The following is a 20,939-nucleotide window of genomic DNA, read 5'->3' as shown; positions in this document are numbered from 1 at the left end:
TTATCTGTAGACAGATTTCATATATGGAAATTCCATATCTTACCAGCCACAACACACATCTACCAGAAGTTTGGCTGTGTATTATTTTGATAAGAGATGAACCTCAGAGAACTCTGACCATCTCACACACAGAGAGAAGCAGCTCATCATCCCCACCACTGCAGACACATATTACATGGATGCAGTTTTACATTACTCACAGCCCCCACTGGACTCATAAGACTGATCTATTACCAGGACTTGGGCCACTGCTCATTTCATTAACTGCACAAAAGGCTGATGTGCCCTTGAAAACTGACGGCAACTTTAAATTGCCCTTGTGCCTCCATGCATGAGATTCTTTCTCCCTCTCCCCCTGCACTTTCTCCCTGTCTCATTTTCTCCCCCAATTTCCTATTTAGCCACTTTTGAATCATCATCCTCAATTTATTGACCTAATTATGAGCAATGATAGGAGCACTAAGAGAATTTTGACCAGCTTAGTCTCTGAATTACCGTTATTGCAGAAGCAAAGGGGGCCCTGATAAACGGTTAGCCCACCAGAAGGAATGAGACGGCAACTGGGCTTTATCATAATCGTTACACCCTCATCAGAGGAAATAAATTTCTCAATAAATCCATGTAGACTGCAGGATACACCGGAGCCTTCATGGGCTCTTTTATAGAATGGAACCCAAAAGCATTACAGGCCTTTTTATTTTAAAGGATGAAGTGGCTAACGAGTATCGTCAGAAGCTTTTGCCACTGACATCAACACGATTTGATCAGACATGATTCTTCTCAAAGTAATAAAAGCAAATATGATAGATGTCCCCTCCATAAACACAAACAGCACACACACTTTAACTCTAACTGGTTCCTCGTGAGCATTTTCTTTCTTCTGCTAACCTGTGATTTCAGTCAATGTCAATCATTTTCATAATGTGTGCATTTCTTTCAGGTAAAGGTGCAAGTCTGTAAGTCTGCACAGGGACACACGGGTTATAAATAAACTCCTGACAGGCTGGGCAGTAAGAACAAGACAGCCTGCACACTTCATTTTTCTGTGCCTGAAGGTAAAAGCACAAGGACAAAGGCCTGTTCCTATAAAAGCATCTCTTCATTTTCTCCTCTGACACCAGGAGAGTCTGACAGTTATTGTACTGGTTACATGTTTTACACATCTATAAACTTATGTCCGTGTTGTGCAGGGGAAATTATCAGCTGTCAACTTTATGTGTAGCCTTTGTTGAGGTTACCACCTCATATCAGCAGTGATTGCATAAATGCATATATTTAAATGTCAGAGCAAAATGTCAGTGTATCTAAAGCATTATAAGTGACCCCCGGTGCTCATTGTAGAAAGAACCAACCCACTGACTGAGCTCAAACAACAGTTTATATCCTCAAAGTAAGAGGTGGAAAATGTCTAATTGAGCTAAAGCTACTCTGGCTAATGTTAAATTACACTATAATCATACGTGTTTGCTCTCTCACCACCTGTTAGATGAGAAGGTTATTATCATTTCATACTGACATTTTTGTGGGTTCAGTAAAGAAAATGGTCCCAGAAAATGTTTGGCTTTCATTTGTCTAGTCTTATTGACCACATATTAATGAGCCTGCAATGCCCCAGATGTCTCCTAAACGCCTCACATGCAGACTATCAGTAAACTCTACAATTTACAGATGTTTCCTGAATGTCTCACATGCAGATTCTGGGTAGATGCATCTACAGCACAAATCATCAGGGGCCCTAGTTTGGGGGCAAAGGCAGTGCACTGTATAGTGACCTTATGGGAGGTTTAAGGTTAAACAATATTTAAATCAAGAAATAGTTCTATTGAAAGAGAACTTTTATTTTTAAAGTGTGTCTGACGTCGTTTGTTTTATGCTTTTATTCTTAAAAATAAAACATTAACCTCAGGGGGTTATATGTGATGCCCACAGTGCATTTTTTTATTTCCTCTGGTGAAGTGAAGCGTAATCTCCACAGACAGCTGCTCAAATCACTTGAATCTCCCTCTGTCTGTATGTTTTGATCTCTAAGTTATTGATCTTGACCAGCAGTTTTATGAGTTTTCCAGTCTCACTGTGGGCGTTTACAGTAGATGCCACAGTATCTCTATCAATAAGAACGGATGTTTTATTCTGTTTACTCATCATGGAGCTTCCTTTATCTAGTTTTTTATCTATTAATTCTGATATTAATACAATAAAGCCTGGCGAACAGTTCTGCTGATAAGACATCTGCTTCTGAGGCCTGACAGATCTTCATTACATGTGCATTCAACAAACACACACTTCAGTAGAGCCCCCTTTGGACTAGATTTGTCTAGGGGAGCTGATTTTAACATTATCTGTACAGGTCAGTGATTTTAAGCATGTGTGGGTACTTTTCCACGCCCACCGCAGTAATAATACATCTGCAGTTACCTACTGTTTTTTCTTCTCCCTCTTACATTTTTCTTACACTTCTTTCTAATAAAAGATGGTCTTTTATTAGTCCGACACTGGGGAAATTTATAGTGTCACAGCATCAAAGTGGACAGTGCGAGGAACTAAAATAATGATATAATATGCACAATTCAATATTCATGAAGATTTACAAAATAACAGCATATACATATCCATATATCCATATATATATATATATATATATATATATATATATACATATATATATATATATATATATGGATATGCACATTATTGCACCTGGGGAATTGTCAGTTTAGTTTTTCAGCCTGCATTAGTTTACATCCTGGCAAACTGGCACCAATAAAAGTTGCTGAATTAAATAACAGCAGTATGGACGCAGTGGCGATCCTAGACTGCAGGGGGCAAAGAAGCTGAACCCTCCACCCCCTCCCACAGACACACATGCACACACACAGACTATCAGCAGATGCTATAATTTACAGATATTCATGAATGTCTCACATGTAGGCCATTGGTAGATAATGGCTGCAGCACACATCATCAGGGGCCCCTTTTAGGGGGGGTTGGGGCAACAGCAGTGAACTGTGTCTTTATGGGAGGTTTAAGGGGGGTTATAGTTGTCCTTGCAAAATGTGCCAACACGAGGGGCCACCAGGGGCCCCTTTTTCCCCTTAGGGGTCTGGTTCGCCTCTCCTGATGGTGCGCCTCGGCATGAATGTACAACCACCACTGGATTACTTTGATATTAAAGAGAAGCTGAAGATTCTCAGGCATGAAGCATGTTTTTCATACAGTTTCAAGTGGATTTGTGGATGTTGATCTGGAGCAAACAGTGAGAGGTTCTGAAATCCTCTGGAAGTCTGAGTCACACTGACTGTTTTCTGTGTCTGTGTTCGACTGTGACTGAGGAATGACTCTAAGAAGAAGGAGGAGTGTGATGTTCAACCCACATTCACTTGATGCAGTATCTTTGTTGTGCATCTTTCCCCCTCCATCCCCCTGCATGTGTTCAAATCCCTGCCTCTTATTTCACCTCCATCAGTTATCATTTATTTATTCAACCCAGACAACGATTAGAGCCATCTTTTAATTATTCTGCCTCTGACTGTAATTCTGCCTGGCTCTCTCTCTCTCTGGACAAATTCCATCACACTCCATCAGTACAATCAATTATTCATCAAGTCAAGTAGACCACAGAAGATAATGGGACACATTTGTTGTTAGGGAGGCATTGAGGGCCATAGATGAGTGAACAGTGATGATGGTGTTAACTCATGCATGAATTCCAGCAGGACCTGACAATAGAGGATTCATGGTGAGCACAGGGACTTACTGTATTTAAAGTGAGGAAATAAGTACATGTTTGTCTTCTAACTTTGTTCCAATGCAATTTGCATTTGTCATTTATAATGTACAGGGCTTCTCTACACAGTTAGTAAATCAACCTTATGTGTAAAATCAGTGGAATTCCCCTTTAAAGCTCCCATATTTTACTTATTACTTATTTTACTTTCATATTTTCCTGCGTTTTATTTGAAGTGTTGATATTCATAACAAGATATATCTGTGGTTTTAAGAACCAAAATCCATCTCAGTGTCGTTTTACATCTCCTCTCTCGGGCTTCTCTCTGGAGCTCTAGTAACAACAGGTCAGTCAGCCAATCAGAGGAGAGGATCTAAGATGAGTGTTTTCTGAGTGATTAAATAAAAATACAGCAGATTTCTGGTAAACACTCAGAGAAACCAAATCCTGCACGGTTGGATGGTGGGTTCAGGTGGGCGGGGCATGGGGCATGACTGAGGGTGATGGCTGCTTTGTTGTGACATCACAAAGTTACAGAAGTCCTGACGGCTGGTTTTAAGGCTCAGTTTCTGAATACAGGCTGTGTGCATTTCTCTGTGGACTGAGGCTTTGATACTTTCACAGTATTAATATAGAACCTAGACCTGCTTTATAATCAATAACACACGGACATCTACCTTTAGACTGTATTGACCTTTAATTATTTGCCTACAATTTCAGTTAAGAGTATGTAATTTGTGGTAAGATTATTCTGGATTATGTCTGAAAGAGCAATACAGAAGATTGATTCCTCAACAATCATGTGGCCTAGCTGTGCACTCACAGAAGCCACTTTCTGTGATCACATCCTCTTTGAAATAGGAAAAATAACCGACAAGACCAAGAGAAAACAACTTAATCAAAAAAAACATTATTACAGGAGCCCATAATAAGAGCAGAGACAAAGCACAACTGCAGAGAGACACAGAGCTGCTTCCTGCTTCACTGCACAGACTGAAAGTATATTTATAGTTCTCATATGTTTTATTGTATATATTGCACCAACAGTCTGCATTTGGCATTGAGAGGTGTTACTGTGAATGTTGTTAAAGGTGCACTAAAAGCGTCCCACTCTCGTCCCCCTCAGATGGAGACAATAAATGAGGCCAGACCGCCATTTAAAAAAAAACAGATGTTCAGTGTGTATTCTGAACAGCTCGGCACATTAGCATCCACCGTCCTATCGGCTGTTGCTGAGTGTGATCTTTGTTTTAGGGTTGGACATAGAGGGTCTCAGAAAGACTGACATGGATTGTTGTTATTTTAATGTTAAAACTACTGCTCGTTTTACCAACACATATCCCTGCACTTGTACTTATTGCTGCCACATCTAATTTTGTGGGGGAGAATGAGAATGAAAAACACATTATGTAAAATTAGATGCTAATGCTGCCTCTGAGATGTTTGATTAAGATCCCCGCCATCTTCACCAAACTCCTGCTAATAAGCTTATTCCTCACTGGCTTGCCATGCACGTGCGTGTGCACGCCCGCACAGGCCCATGCAGAACTGTTAGAGGCGTCGGGCTATTTATAGAGCTGGGAGCTTACCCTCTCCTGGACTCTGACCTTGGAGAGAGTGTGACAAATGACAAGCAGCATTTCAGCAGAAGCTGAGCCATTTTACAGATGACAGCAGGTCGTGGAGGGTGAAAAAAAATAATGCCATCTGTACGGGCTTATTTTTGTTTACCCATGAAATACCATTTCTCACTGCCTCGTGAATCATTGACAGCCGCAGCCAAAGCCACGCTGGGGTCTCGAGGCTTAACATCTGAGATTGATCCACTGGCTAATAGGAAACGGCAAGCTTGGCTACATGTTGTCATCTTATTGTATTTAGCATTATCAGCCTTGGCCTGAAGGACACTCTCATTGGCCTTTGGTCCTTGTGAGATAATTCTCAATTAGTCACTGTCCCTGCTATATTGGTTTCAGATACATGAGGCTGGTGACTCAAACAGCAGTGCAACAGTATCATTGAATATAAATATGACTGCTACACACAAACAGTAGAATCACAGCATTAGTTCCTGACATGACAGGGACGGCGCTGGAGAAAAAAATTACAGAGCTCTCGATGAAGAAGTAATAAGAATGAGGCAAGTCAAAGAAAGGCTTTCTGTAAATGCTTTGTGAATGTTAACCTCTCATTTTCTTTATAATTACCCTCCATGGCTTCACAATTATCACCAATTTATTTGCCCTTCTTCCTCTGATGCTGCACACAAAGTTGAAAGCTGGAAGCTGAGCTTTTGTGAACCTATTTTAATGGCTTTAAAATCTCTTCACTCAAAATATCTCAAACGTGTCAAACTGAGAAAGCCGGCATGACCTCCTACATCTAAGTCGATTAACCTGTACTGCTTTAATTGATGTATAAATCTCAATGCAAACAGTATTCTATTTCAGCATGTTTTAAAGGGCCTATTTGTAAATTTACTCTGCCACCAAATGTGGTTTCTCATCAAGAGTGGGTGGTGGTGACTGTGGCTTGACAAGAGCCTAAACCACCAGGAGGTTGAGCAGTCATCCACTAATCACAAGGTCATTGCTTTGATTCCATTTTGAAGTGTCCTTGGGCAAGATTCTCAACCCCAAAAGCCCCCGATGCATCATTGGTGGGTGAATGTATGTGAACGGTAGAAAAGCGCTTTATGTGTAGGAGAAAGTGTGGCATGAATGTGTATGTGTGAATGTGGTTTCCACTGTAAAGCAAGTTGACTACAAAAGCAGTAGATGAGCAGTGCTACGTCTTCAGGACAGACTGGACGCTACAGTGACTCGCTATCGGAAAGCGTTGATATGGGCTAGCTGGTTAGCATGCTAACTTCAGTGGAAGAAAAGAAGTGTTAGAGACAAGAGTTAACACGGACATTGCTTTCCACCCCTGGAGACAGCTGTTGGTGAGTATGGACTTAAGTTTGATGCTAAACTTCCATTGTTTCTTCTGGACTGGTAAGTAAACATCTGTTAATGCAATAGCAGAACTTACATATAGCTCCTTTAATGCTGCTAGCTAGTCATGTTATGATACATGACTCAATTAGCCTTAAAAATGAATGGAAGATTAATTCACATTACTTGCACTAAATTTAGACATCTGATGCTGCCTTATTGATTATAGTCTCTGCAAAATGCATTGATTATTCCTATCAGTAAGTAGAGTTCTGGTCCAACAGTAAGAGTTACATCATGAAAATAATAATATGAGGCTGCAGCATACAGGCCTCCAATATGCAAAACAAAACTATTTAAATCTTTTCTGTCATTAAGATTAATTTGACAATATTTCAGTAATGAGGACTGCATTGTTCTGATTGTAAGTTATAATGTGCAATAATCCCTTCTGTTCTTCCTCTCCTGTCATTTGGAGTAAACTGCAGCACTAAAGTACCTTTGCTTCTCTGCTTACGCTGTAAAACTGTTAGTGGGTAAAAAAAACACAACTTGTTATATTAGATAAACTGTAGCCTTGCACACTTTCCTCAGGGATATGCATGTAACTGTCTCTGGCATATTAAAAAGTAAATGTGGAGCGGTATCTCAGCATATCAAAGAAGTACTCCTGAACTATCAGTCAGCGTGCCCCCGAGCTGACTCAGCCTTCGCCTGTATTAAGCAAACAGCTCGAGCAAAACGAAATAACAAATGGCAAGTTAAGTGAAAAGCAAAGCAGCTGAATTGCAACCAGCCTTCAAACGATGAGTGAAAAGGACAAAGGATTGAAACTGTCAAAGTTAAGCCTGTACGTTCAGGTGATTCACACTCACCATTGATAAACTGCATATTTATATTATGTGAGGTGACAGGAACATTCATACTTCACATGAGCAGATGATACTTGTATTTGTCTTGTCATGTATGAAGGCTGTGTGTCTGTCAATTTAAATCAAGTAGTAGATTACATCATCTAATCCAGTGGTTCCCAATATTTTCCAATTATTAAAAAATGTAAATGCAAAAATGTTGGCGGCTCACATCCCCGTAACAATGCCTTCTCAGAGCCCTTTATATTTACTGTACTGTACCATCTGTTTCCTGACTCTCTCTCCTCTTAATTCTTCCTGTTGTTCATTTTGATACTCCAGTTCTTGCAGTGGATGTGATCTTTTAGCGCAAATTTAGACTGAGATCGCAAACAAGTATATACAATGTGGTCCAGAGGCGACAACACAAGTTCCTATCATTCACTTCACACAGTAGCCATGTTTCCATTAGCCTGCTTAATTATTGCTTTTTTTTTTTTTGCAAATATTTTGCCAGCCCACTTTCAATACTCAGCTCAGCTCACCAGTGGGCTGCACCCCATAGGTTGGGAAGCATTGTTTTAATCTATATTCTTTCCCCAGATGTGGGATTAACATGTGGCAGAAATAATGCAGATGTGTCTGTCAGGTTAGTGTGCTAGAGGATAACAAACATGAAAACAAATCACTCTGTAACATCTGTAACATCAGTATCCTTCACTTACAGCTATTAACAGGTGAAGAAAATGGACAATACAATAGATATACTATGTGGGGACTTATTACTGGGACAATATTCTTAGAATAAAGGCATTTGAGATATTCATTTATTCAGTTTTTAGGACATTTTAACATTCTTTACTGTATTAAGCTTCACTCTTTATAATGCTTGCCTTGTTGAAGTCACTGATGCACAAAACGGGAGCAACGCCTGATTTTATTAGACAAACAAAGGCAGGAAGAGGATTTAATGAGATGTGTTCACTGGCATCAGACAATTATGGTGGATAAGCCTAAGCTCAAACCACCTACAGTACGTGACGGACACAGGACAATAAAGCACATTCTGTTAATCAGCTTTTTTCACTTTGAATTTTCTCTGCACATTTAAATGAGATTTACTATCATTTACATGATGGTGGGCGCCAAAACCTTTGTCCCCTGCAGTCAAATCTCTGAATGCAATTAGAGTTGACGAAAAAAAATGTACATTTCGGGCTGTAGACAAGATTCTGGCCATTTTCCAACAATTCAACAACAAATCTCATTTATTGAAAAGAATTTTTTTTAAAAATGAAAGGAGAACCTGACTTGAGCAGAAATAACAACAGAGGCTCATCAACATGAATCTGAATGTGACTGTGTGAAGACAGGAAATTGACTCTCTGCATGTGGTTTAAAAGTGGTGTGGTGGGGTTTTTTTTACCTATATATGGTGACATTGGAGGATTCAGCGGGCGCTGAGCTATAAAATTGCTAGTTGAGAGGGAATTAGTGGGGATGGAGAGGTGGAGAGGGAGGACAGCTCAGCGGGGAGTTGGATGAGGAGGTGTGCCTCAGCAACTGATTTGATCATCTCGCCATCGGTGATGTTTACAGTGGCTCTCCCTTCGGTGATTATGATTGGTGATTATAAGGTTGGTCTCCTGACAACAGAAAACAGAAAAGACATCTGCCCACTCCATCACACAAAGACACAAGCTCGCAGAACCTCATGAACACCCTCTGATGACGAACTTCACATCACTCAGACCCTAGTGAACCCTCACATATTCACTGATCATTCACAGTCATAATTCTCTCAGACTCAAGGGGTCAGCGCTGGTAGAAAGTAAACACAGGTCTTTTTCAGCATAAGCATGAATAAAAAATAAATACATTTTTAAAAAATCCATCTCTTCCTTTGTGTTTTCTACCCTGTCTGTGGTACTTAGTTCAAACTGAAAATACTGAAACATCTGGGCACCCAGACAAGAGTAAAGAGTGCATTTGTTGAGGTCTACTTTAGCTGCAGATTTATATGTTTGCTGCTGTAATGAGTATCTCTGGCAGCACTATGGTGTATTTTGGATTGACTCGAAATAATTGATGTGCTTTAATAGTTTTTAGAAAACAATCAAGCTCTACGGCACAGAGGAATAAGAAACATCAGGCTTCGGATACACAGATATGGGATTGGATTAGAAAATGAAATACGGCACTGTGCAAAAGTTTTAGGTACTTTAGATTTTTACATTCTCATCCATCACAGAATAACGTCAGCAAGGCGTCAGATCAGTCCCAGACGGTGACTCCAAACGTGCTGCCAGAGACGTAAAGCACTATCTTCAGAGACAAGAACAGAGTCCTGCAACAGATGGTCTGCCCCCCCCACAGAGCCCCGATCTCAACGTTGTGGAGTCAGAATGAGACAGAAGCAATTGAAGCAGCTACATCCACAGGAGAGCTGTGACGACGATGCTGAAACCATCTACCTGACAAGTACCTGAGAAACCTGAGTGTGCAGCTCAACAGAGGAGAACTGCTGTTGTTTTAAAGATGTGCTGTTTGTGGCTTTGTTTTTGAAAGGACCCTCATGAATTTGGTGGAAGTGTATGTGGAGCACGCCACAGTGCTGAGAAACACCGGTTCACTTTAAGCAGGCCACTGCAGTGTGATATGAATGGAGTCACATCTTCGGATGTCAGCAAACATCTTGACTCGTGAAATGGCAGCTTCCAGAACAAGCCACCAAAAGCGGTGTAACGGATATATTTGTGTGAGTTACTGAAGTGTGAAACCACAGAGGCTGACAGGAAAACCGTTCTGTGACTCACTGCAGATCAAGGTTAGTGCCAGACTGCCAGTGCAATGTGAGAGTGAGTAGATTTGAACGACAGTGCGTGCTTCAGAAGCTTTCACATCGTTTAGAACATTATCGGTCTTGAATTTTGCATCGTGACTTCAGGAGTGGCTCCATGAATTAGGTGGTTAGTTGCAGGTTCGGTGTGGTTAGCTTGTTAGCATATGACCTTAGTAATCAGGTTGCCATTCAAAAGGACTCTAAGGTAATCTCAAGAATAATTAACGCAGTGGGTTCAATTTGATCGTACAACAACAGGCAGGTGATATGATAATGATGATGTACAAACCTGATTAATAACATAACATTTTGATATGATATGATTTTTTTCAATGTGGTAAATGAGTTTTCTGACTTCTCTCAGCTCTGTAGAAACAAGGCTGTGCAAACACCTCTGCTGCATCGTTGTACAGTGTAGTGACAATAACTACAAGGAGACACAGATAGAAACAGACAGATACTTCATATAAAACAATTTCTGCTGTGATTAATTATCTTATTCTAATTCTGCTTTCTTAGCATGGCAGACTGAAATTAGACTGCGAGGCACACTTTCCCACAGACGGACAGAATAATTGGGGGGAGGGCATAGATGGAGGCGGTGAAAGGGTGAGGTGTATGCCAGTTTTCTAAAGACAACAGGAAGTTGTTTTTTTCTAGTTTGGTCTGATGATTTGATCTGCTAATCAACATGGTGGCTCCTGGAGGCAATTTAGAAAAAAATACGTCACATCTTTGCTTGTCCGAGCTGAGCAGTGAAGTGCAGTCATTAGACAGTCTCATAGAAGAAATCTGATGCACAATGGGTTCTTTTTTTTTTTTTTTTTTTTCTAGCCAAACTCCTTTGACAGTTGCTGCCTGATTGCTGCAATCCTTCCTCTCTGAGTCTAACTGAGCCGAATCTAAACACACAGAAACATGATACATGATGATATAAATTTGGATTTAATTTAGAGCCAATGTGACTCTTTTTGAGAATATCATTGTCTCCATATGTGCATTGTGAATTGATGTGTCTAAAAGAAAGACACTCCTTATAACTCCAGAGCTTGCTTGGGAATTCAACAGCTGGTAGGAAACCATCATCTCGATTCCCTCCGACTCTGAAACTCGGAGGTAAAGTCGCCAAAGTGACTGCTCCTGTAATGCACATAGGTTTGGCTGAAGATAGAAGGTCAAAGCTGGGCCTGGGAGCTGGTTGGTAAACTCTGCTGGATGTTTACACCTGACAGTTTGAGAACTGGTTTGTAGCCTCTACAAAATACATTTAGACTGCTTCAGGACCTTTCTTGCTTTATACTGAAAGGATCCAAGTTGTAACAAACCACACAGTTCCCTTTGAGACTGGTGCTACTGAAACCTGTGATCCAGGTCTGTAGAATATCCTCTAAACAATCCCTGATTGGTGAAAACATAGCGTAGGGATATATCTGTCTATCTGCACAGCGCTATCAATATCAATGCCCTTCAGATGAGCTGTTGATTATCTACCCTGGGGAGTGAAATCGATCCCTGCCTGCCCTCAGTGCTTACTATAAGTCCTGAAAGTGCAGAATACCTTGTTTGCCAGAAACACTCACTTCATCTGGGCTGAGCTGATGAACTAGTGGTAAGTAAAGGCCTGGCAGGAGCCGTCTTGCCAATATCAATGAGAATAACATTCATGGGGAAAACTAAGAATAATCTCTGAGCTCTGTGTTTGGGAGAAACTGAGCCAGTGGCAGACAGCACATGGAATTAATGAACACACATGATGGTCAAAGGTTCATGGTTCATAATTAAGCTCATATATATCGTTAAGTATTTGTGTGGGTTTGATGTCAGAGTCTCTCTTATATTGAGACCAGGAATGAGTCCTAAACAAGCAGTAACCCACCGTGACATCGCCCGTTGGTTTGTACTCTATCGTGATTGTCAGGCAGGTCATGAGGCCATAAACTCATCAGGAAAACGTTTACTGAGGTAATAAATCAAGTGAGAGGTAGAGACATTTTCACTTAGACTTCAATACAATCTGAGTTCTTTTTACAACCAGTGGAGTCGCCCCCTGATGGTCATTAGATAGAATGAAGGTTTAAGGCTCTTCAGCATTGAGTTCACTTTTCAGACCCAGAGTCTACATCCTGTTTTATATAACATCTATGATCCTAAAGCAGCTTAGCAGTTCCCTCCCCCTGAAGTCTCTGGGTTTTTGAATGTGATTTCAGTTAGATGGCTGAAGGACAGTCTGTGGTTAACGCAAGCTAAAGATATTTTCACTTTTTATTCTACAGTAATACAGCATTAAATAGCCCAGTCGTGGTTTCTTTAAACTTTTACTTCTCTTATAAAAGGCTGGCTGCTAATGTACAGGGAGGCTGTGAGTGGGTCGTCCACTAACCAGAAGGTCAGCGGCCCAATCTGTGGTCCTCCAGTCCATGTGACGAAGTGTCCTTGGGGAACCCAAATTGCCTATTGCCCCAATGAGTGAATGTGGCAAGTACCATAAAGGGCTTTGAGTGGTTGATAAGACTAAAAATGTGCTGTATACAGTAAGGGGAGTCCATTGAACATTTAAATGAGACTACACAGGTTGTTGGAGACGTTCAATGTCCTCAGTCCTACATGAAAACTGCTCTACTCACCAGCCCACCTTTACAGCCGCGTTGTGTTTCTCCAAACTGTTACTGACTTTGTCAGAGGAAAGGCTTTCGTAGAAGAGCTCAGAGCTAAATCAAACTACAGGTTGCAGTTTAGTGGTGGTGACGCTGAAGTCATGTGACCGTGATGTAGTTGGTTTATAGCCTAACTTTAGCTTTTTACTCCTGCTGATTGTATTTAGCTTTCAAACATCATAGAGTGGTGTCATTAGTGAAGATTATCCTCCTGAACAAAACCTGTCAGGATCAGAAACTGTTGTTTGTTGCAGAGCTTATTTTCTGCAGTAATCCTAAAGACAACGGAAAAATACCATTAGCTTAACCGGGCTGACACTAACTTCAAATATACATCACCCCGGCAGCACAATGTGCATCTGCAAGGAAATTGTATCCATTGGTGGCTCTAAATTGCACCATGCTAACAGTAAACTTCACACAGGAAGCTCATGTTTACCACAGCAGTCTGTCTATGTCATGCTATAAAATAATAACTGAGAAAGGAAGTTCATGCCTCAGAGAAATGAAATCTCTCAGGACATTTGTTGTTGAAATTGCTCCTTTTGTTGCTGCTGTGGGTCAGAATGGTCCAAATACCTTCAGGCAACTTTCTCTGGCTGATGGAAGTTGCCTGAAGAAAGGTCAAATTTTTAATACATTTTTGAGGCCGGTGAGGAATAAAAAATATACATCTAAACTGATCCCACATTCACAGAGAATCTCAAAGATGGCGGAGCTGAAGATAGACTGTGGTTACTCCTGAACGCATCAAATCTGAGTGGATTAAAGCAGCTGAGCTGTGCGTTTTCCCAACGCGTATACATGCACTTACAAGGCCCCCCATTATCACACACACACACACACACACACACACACACACATAAGGTCTGACTGTTCCCTCTTCCTAATTCCTGTTATCTCAGGTTTTACCGCAGTCTGTCCCCTGTCTGTGTCACAAGTGATGACTCAAACTTTGTAATTGCCTTTTAATCCTTCCGAGGACAGAACATGTGTCAGTGTCGGTTAATTCGGGGCAGCGGTCGCCTCCGGATACAGAGGAAAGCTTATGACATGAAGGTCGCCAGCGTGAATCACCACACAGGCTAGAACATTTAGGACAGAAACGTCAATGTGGAAGAATGAACTCCACCCCTCCTTTCACAGCTGTCCGCCTGTTGGCTTTGAGCAGCGCATAATCAGAAGGCGGAAGAAGAAGTTGAAACTGCTGGATTCAATCCAAGTATAGAAATAAACTGAAATCTAAACATGAAATCTGTCCAAATCCAAATCCAGATGGAAAAAAAGTCAAACCTGTGTCCTATGCCCCTGAATTACACTGTGACTAAGCACATTTGCAATATTTTCAGAAATGCACCTCCATGATTTCCTCAGTATTCAGAAAGAGATGAGTGCAGGTGTGGGCTGAACATTTATTAGGATGACCTTACATTCATACAAAGACACATCCTGAATTCAAATGGGCTGCTTCAGAGTTTGCAGCAAACCTCCCTCATAAAGGCCGTTTTTAAGTCCCTCCTTCTGAAATGACTCATCCCATGCCCTTTCTCTCTCCCTCTCTCGCTCTTTCCCTTCCACTGAGCAGTTTATTGTGAACTGTCAATGACCCACCCACTAAGAAGATGGGAAAAAACACTGTGATCATCATGTCTCCTTCATAGATACTCACTCCACTGTGTTTGGGTCACTGGATGTAAATTGTGGGGTACAGAATTGTTCAGTATGGACATAATTCATAGTGGTAGGGCTGAGCGATGCGACTCCAACTCAATATCACCATTGCTTCAAAGTTTTACCTCGATTTCGATTAATGGACGATTACTTTGGAACTTATTGATCTCTCTCTCTTCACATTCAGCATCGGCACTGGTTGTGTTCCAAGTGATTAACCAAATTGGTGGTGTTGCTTTTGATCGCAGTGTTTGCATTTAACTTCTTTTTGTTCAGTTCCGTCTTCACTGAAGCTGAACTGAAACATGGGGTAGCATTTTTTCACTCACATGGTAAAGTATCAACCTAACTATCCAAGATGAGCAAGATTAAGTCGGTGATGCTTTGCTCAGCCCTTGATACTGAGCTGGAAAACTAACGCCATCATTTGTTCCTTTTAGTGACACACATTGAAATACTTGACCTCATCCATAAAGTTTTAGTTCTCTTGTCAAGGCAAAGTTATTTGTATCTTTCCTTCCCTCAACAGCAGTGATAATTAAAACAACATAAAAATGCCATTTGGTATAAACACGTCATGACTTTTTAGATGATACGTTGAACTTCATTGTCTCTCTCTCTCTCTATTTTCACTGTGTCTTTGGTCTCTACCAACTCCCATACAGTCTGAAATACATCTGCTGAAGGCTTCACTATGTTCACCAGCTGGTCTCTAACTGTGTCCGTCTGTGAGCAGGTAGAGCCTGGAAACAACTCCCTGATGATGTTTTGAGAGCACAGAGTGAACCAGGACAGTAAAGTTGTGCTTTGGACAGATACACTGAGCTGTAACTCACTGTTCATCGCACTGTTTGTTATGTGGGTTAGGATCAGTCATTTCTGAGTTACAGTAACGACTTTGTATCTGTCCTGCACTTCACACTCCCCTCTCTGTGTGTTACTCAAAGCCTCCTTACATTAGCACCTCTTCCTCTCTCTTCATTTTGTCCTCAACATCATCCTCTTCCTCTTGAGCCTCTTTACATCAGTTGTTCATTCACACCTTTGTACTTTCCTGTCTTTGCCCCCTCTCTTCCTCTTCCTCTCTACCTTCCCTCCTCTACATTTCTCTCTGTGAGTTGCCCTCCTCTCCCCTCAAATTGTCCTCTATGTTCTCTATCTCTTTCCCCTTCTTTCTCCCATGCTCATCCCTTTCTTTATAACCCTCTCTGAGGCCATTGTGAAGCAACAGCAGCAGGGCCCTGGGCATTTTCTCCATTAGTGTGATTTACAGTTTCCTGGGGCCAGAGGATCACAGTGTGTGTCACACTCCTCTTACTCACAACCAGGTAAGTATCCCTTTCTCCTCACGCTCGCCTTTTGTCCCAAGCTCAGACAACAACAGTTCCATTAACAAAACGAAGGAGGACACTCTGTCAGGGCAGGTGGTAAGACTATACACCCCACTGACTGCACAGAGTCTGGGTTGGGCCATGGGGTCGCCCGCACAGGTCAACCTCTCAGTCAGCTTGTGTTATTTCTGTGGTTACAGGAGGCAGTAACTCAGCTTGAGACCAGACAATGTCAAATGAGTCGGTTTGTTCTCAGGTTTTTCTTTCAGTGAAACTGGAGCGAGAGCTTGGCCACACCGTCCAGTTTCTCTGCCAAGAGTGCTCCAGGTCGCCCGTTCAGCGCTGGCTCGCTTTATGAGTATGAAGTAAAACTGGAAAGGTTGTATGATTGTTCATGTCTGGGGTGAAGTAGTTAAGTCTGACACATCAGCAAAATGCACCCACCTGTATCTAAGACTTTTTTAACACTAACAAGGTTTTCTATAAAGAAAAAAAATCCATTTCCTATTAGGACAGAACAATTAAATGTAATATTATCAAAATTGCAATATGTGCGATATAAGGAAAATGCTTATTTGGTACAGACACAGCAAAAATCACATCATCATAATTTTTCAATTTTTTTTCTCAGTGAAAATGATCATTGCCAATAAACTCAGGGCCTCGCTCCGTCCCACCCAACCTGCTGGTCTTTGGACTGGAGGAGGAGATTTGGGTTGTGTTGTGCTCGTAGCAGCTCCCCCCCCCTCACGCAGAGGTGAGGAGCGGGCTACAGAGGCGTGTTGAGCTCTAACTCCACACCGCCAGATGTTTGGAGGACTTTGGAGGAAATTCATCAGATGTCACGCAGCTGGTGGAGTTTCCCCTTGAAGTCAGAAAGGTTGATCTGACCTGAGTGAAACCTGAGTAAAAGCTGCTTTGGCTAAAGGTTTGTTGTTGGTCGTTGGTTGTTGGTTGTTGGTTGTTGGTTGTTGGTAGTCCCACTGTTGTGAGCCCTCAGCCGCAGAGATGTTACTAATTTGGTTTCTGCTCTGTGATGATTTATCAGGATTAATATAAAATGTGTTTTGTAATATTATTATCCTGAAATAGGAAATGTGCAAAATATCATTACATAAAGCTAATAAGGGACTTTGAGGGAGAGATAAATGCAAGCAGCACAAAAATACAGTTGTGGTTTGACTTTTTTTTTTTTTTTTTTTTACAGATTTGAATATTGGGTCTGGTGGTCTGGGGTCATCTGTCACTGGTGTCTTGCTTTGATGTAGACATCAAATGATCCCTGTACTTTAAAATACTGAAGTGGGCTTTTAAAGGATCGATTGGGATTTTTTCCCTCCTATGTCAGTCACATGCTGTATATGTTGAAACAGTTATGGGTCCCTGAAATCATTCCTCCTGTCGATACACTGCTTTCACTCACATATGAATGATGGTGTTAAGGTAGACTTGAAAAAAATCTTGTATCTCCAAGAGCTGCTGTGAAACACAGAACAACTTGGCCTCAGTCGTTCTGCAACTGGACAAAAATACTAGAAATCTTCAAGCTGGAGAACTATAGATTTGTGCCTCTCAGTTCCCACTGATGCTGTTTGTTTGGAAAGACTTTCACATGCTCCTGCCACTTGACCTAGACCACTGAGAAAAAAAAGAGGCTTTCAATGCAGCAACAATGGACTTAACACAGGAGGAAAAGAGAATCACTGATCCTCCACCATGCAGATACGAACACAGCTCAGAGGTCAGTTTTCTCCTTCACCTGTTATTTAAAGATCCCTCAGTTGCCCCCCTCCTCTCGTGTAAACCCTTCCACACAGTCATGCAACTTTGATGAAGAGTAACCCTGTTAAGAGCCTGCCAAGGAGCTCTCTGCAGGGACACAGTGCGGGACAGTAATAGCACTGGCTCTGCTAACGCACCACTCTCACCCCCAACATCTGCAAACGTGACACCGGATCTTACGCAACAACTTGAACCGACTGCCTAACACAGAGTGATCAAAAATTTGCCAAGGCTTCCAGACTGTGTGCGGTCGGTGCACTGCAATTTCTACCCACAAACACCTCCATCATCACGTTTTATTCTGCAGCACTCAAAAAAGAGGATCCCACAACTTAATCCGAGCATCAAAACATCCACAACGCAACAGCAGCAGCCTCCACAGCTCCTCACAGCTGTGCTCATACACCACACTATCATCACTCATCAAATCAGTGAAAGCTGCTCACACATACATTCAACAACATGACTTTGAAACGGCCTGAGGGCCAATGAGAAGTATCCACTGAGTTTCCAACATAGAGCAGAGAGCGGGCCTGTGAACGCGGTCAGCTATCATATTTCAACCACATCTCAGGAGGCCTCCTCATATCTCAGGCACAGAAAAGTCAATTATGAGGCCGAGGTTTTTGATTTCTTAGAATAATAGGGCTACAAGGCTGAATTCAATTAAGAGAATATATTTGGCCGTCTCTCAGAGGGAGACATGCGGGGGGGGGGTGGGGGGGGGGGGTTTGCAACACACTGGCTGAGCAGAGGTCACATGTGCCTGGAGGAGCGTTGATGGAGGAGGAATCAATCATTGATGGCGATGAGGCGCAAACACATGTGCACGGATGTGAAGTTGCACACGCCAGTCCTTGCAAAGTGTGCAGTCCTCATTGCAGCCGTGCGCCACCTGTAAGGTGTCTGAACGTTTAACCCCCCCCCCGGCGGAAGGTGGAGGTGCCTGGGGTAGAGCTGGTGTGAAGTCACTGTATGTGGAGGGAGATGCAGATATTTCTTCCAGAATGATTTTCCACGACTGTTCTCTTTCAAGGTGTCGGGGTGGGGGTTGGGGGGTGGGGGGGGCCAGCTGACAGGAGGCAACTGCTGAATTACAATGCGCCCTGCGCAGTCTCTCTCCCTCTCTCCCTCTCTCTCTCTCTCTCTCTCTCTCTCCCCCCTTCAGTGACTCTGCATGAGCCCATGGCGGTAAGGATTTCTGGGGCAGCTGGCAATGAGCTCCGTGCACGGCTGATGACGGCTGATTGTTTCTAACACTGGCTTGTGCATCCCCCAACTTGAACCAGCCTCTCTCAGCGCGCAGTCCTCCTCCGTGCACAGAGCTGGCGCTGATGGAGACGAGGCTCCGGAGGCGAAACAGCCAATCAACTAATGTGTTTGTACACATTCCACACACTTCACTAACATGTATGTGAGCAGAGCTGGCTGTCAGCTGACACCGAGGCAAATCACACGAAGCTACATGTCGCTGGTGCATGTGTTGACCTTGCAGAACAGGTTATCATGTAGAGTTTAGCGCAATGCACAATATAAAGTGGAAGAAACTTGCAGATCAAGTAAAAAAAAATAAGCCAGTTGCCCACCTCATCCTGCTGCGGCTGATTCGGTCTCTGATTCGGCTGCTCCTTGGTAGCTGTCATTGTAAACTCCTCGTATGATAAAACTTGGTTGGATCCTGAAGAAAATTCCCGTTGTCCGTGTAAGAAGAAGAGAGGAGAGGGGAGGATGCGGCGGGCACAGCCGTCTTGTGAAATGCGGAATCTTAAAGAGGAGCGGAGGAGCGGAGGGACAGATCCGTCACGATTGAATATCTGCGAGGTCTTGGAGAGCGTCTGACGAGAAGCCAACGCAGCCTGTGCGTTCACATCACCCCCCCACCGGGAAAGGGAGGAGAGTTTCGGACACGCTCCTTATCGAACCGAGAAAGGCGAGAAATGCTCTCACATTTTACCGCCGCGGCTCGGTCTGCGTGGGGAGGCCAGGGGCTCTGCAACTCTCTCCCCTGTCCACTCTCAGGGATGCCGGTATTTTTGGAGGGTGAGGGGATATAACGGGAAAGGAAAAAGGGAGGGGGGGAGGAGATGGAGAGGGAGGAGGGGTGCTCAAGTGGTCTTGTGATGGTTTCTCACGAAGGTTGGGGGGGGGGGGGGTGCATTTGCTGGATCCAAAAAGAGAGGGTCTTTGCAGAGTGTTTCAGTGTGGGACACTTCCCCTCGCCCTCAGTGGAGCAGCGCGGAGGCTGCAGCGGGTCCCGCCTGGGCCCGGAGCCGAGCCGGAGCTGTCCGCGGTGCTGAAGCCCGGCCACCGTCTCCGCCGGGCGGCTCACACCCTGTTGTTCTGGTCTACAGGAGCTTTCACTTGGCTTTGATCTGGAGCTTAAACGGTCAATAACAGGAGATTCACCGCAGCTCGCTGTGGGTTGTTAAATACGTGCCGGGCCAAAATGCAATTGCATCGGTATTTGGAGAGCTTAGCCGAGAGATGACACCTGTGAACCGCCGCTATATCAAACTTAGGCCCGGCTTAAGACAGAGCCATGTTCCCTGCGGTCAGACGCTGTAAGGAGCCGGAGCCCACACCGACCGGGATGAGAGGCTCACACCTTAATGCCTCCGCCAGACAGGGATCGATATCTTACATCTGCGTTTGACTTTTGCGGTGAATTACGACGCCGAATTGTGATGCGTCTCTCTCACACACACACACAGATACACACACAGACACACACACAGACACACACACACACACACAGACCAACATGATGACACACAAGTGGTGGGAAGTAACTAACTAGGCTACAGTTACTTGATGATTTCTGTTTCATGCTCCTACCCCACAACATTTCTGAGGGAAACGTTTTACTCAACTGAATTAATTTTACTGCTTCAGATACAAAACATCCCTGGGCCTGCTGGACTGGATTAAACATCGATATAGGACTTAAACTTAGCTTAACTTCAAACAAACAACTAAACCTTTAAATCCTGCCTGACTGTTATTTAACGCAGTAATGGGCCTATGAGCCAGTTACATAATAAATGAACACTGACAGAAGCATTGTATTTAATTATTCATAACATTCTGTTGGTGATAGCTACTTTTATACTTTTGTCAAATAAAACATACAAAACTATCACAGCGAGAG

General features: G+C 42.9%; 1 protein-coding gene across 2 annotated transcripts in view; it reads right to left on the bottom strand.

Annotated features, from left to right (window-relative positions):
• LOC139614923 (inactive dipeptidyl peptidase 10-like) overlaps positions 1-20,939 on the bottom strand; it is a 183,723-nt gene that overhangs the window by 84,129 nt on the left and 78,655 nt on the right. Inside the window, exon 1 of one of the 2 annotated variants that reach the window (XM_071472609.1) lies at positions 19,378-19,814. The exons of the other annotated variant lie outside the window; for it this stretch is intronic. Coding sequence (XP_071328710.1) covers positions 19,378-19,434 — 57 coding nt within the window. The 5' untranslated portion in view covers positions 19,435-19,814. Of the gene's footprint in view, positions 1-19,377; positions 19,815-20,939 lie in introns of those variants that run through there. 2 annotated transcript variants of the gene reach the window in all.

Source organism: Trachinotus anak, unplaced genomic scaffold, assembly GCF_046630095.1.
Source record: "Trachinotus anak isolate AG129_WGS33_773 ecotype Australia unplaced genomic scaffold, CSIRO_AGI_Tana_v1 ptg000039l, whole genome shotgun sequence".
In the NCBI taxonomy this organism is placed as follows: Eukaryota; Metazoa; Chordata; class Actinopteri; order Carangiformes; family Carangidae; genus Trachinotus; species Trachinotus anak.
This window is presented reverse-complemented; position numbering and strand designations above follow the sequence as displayed.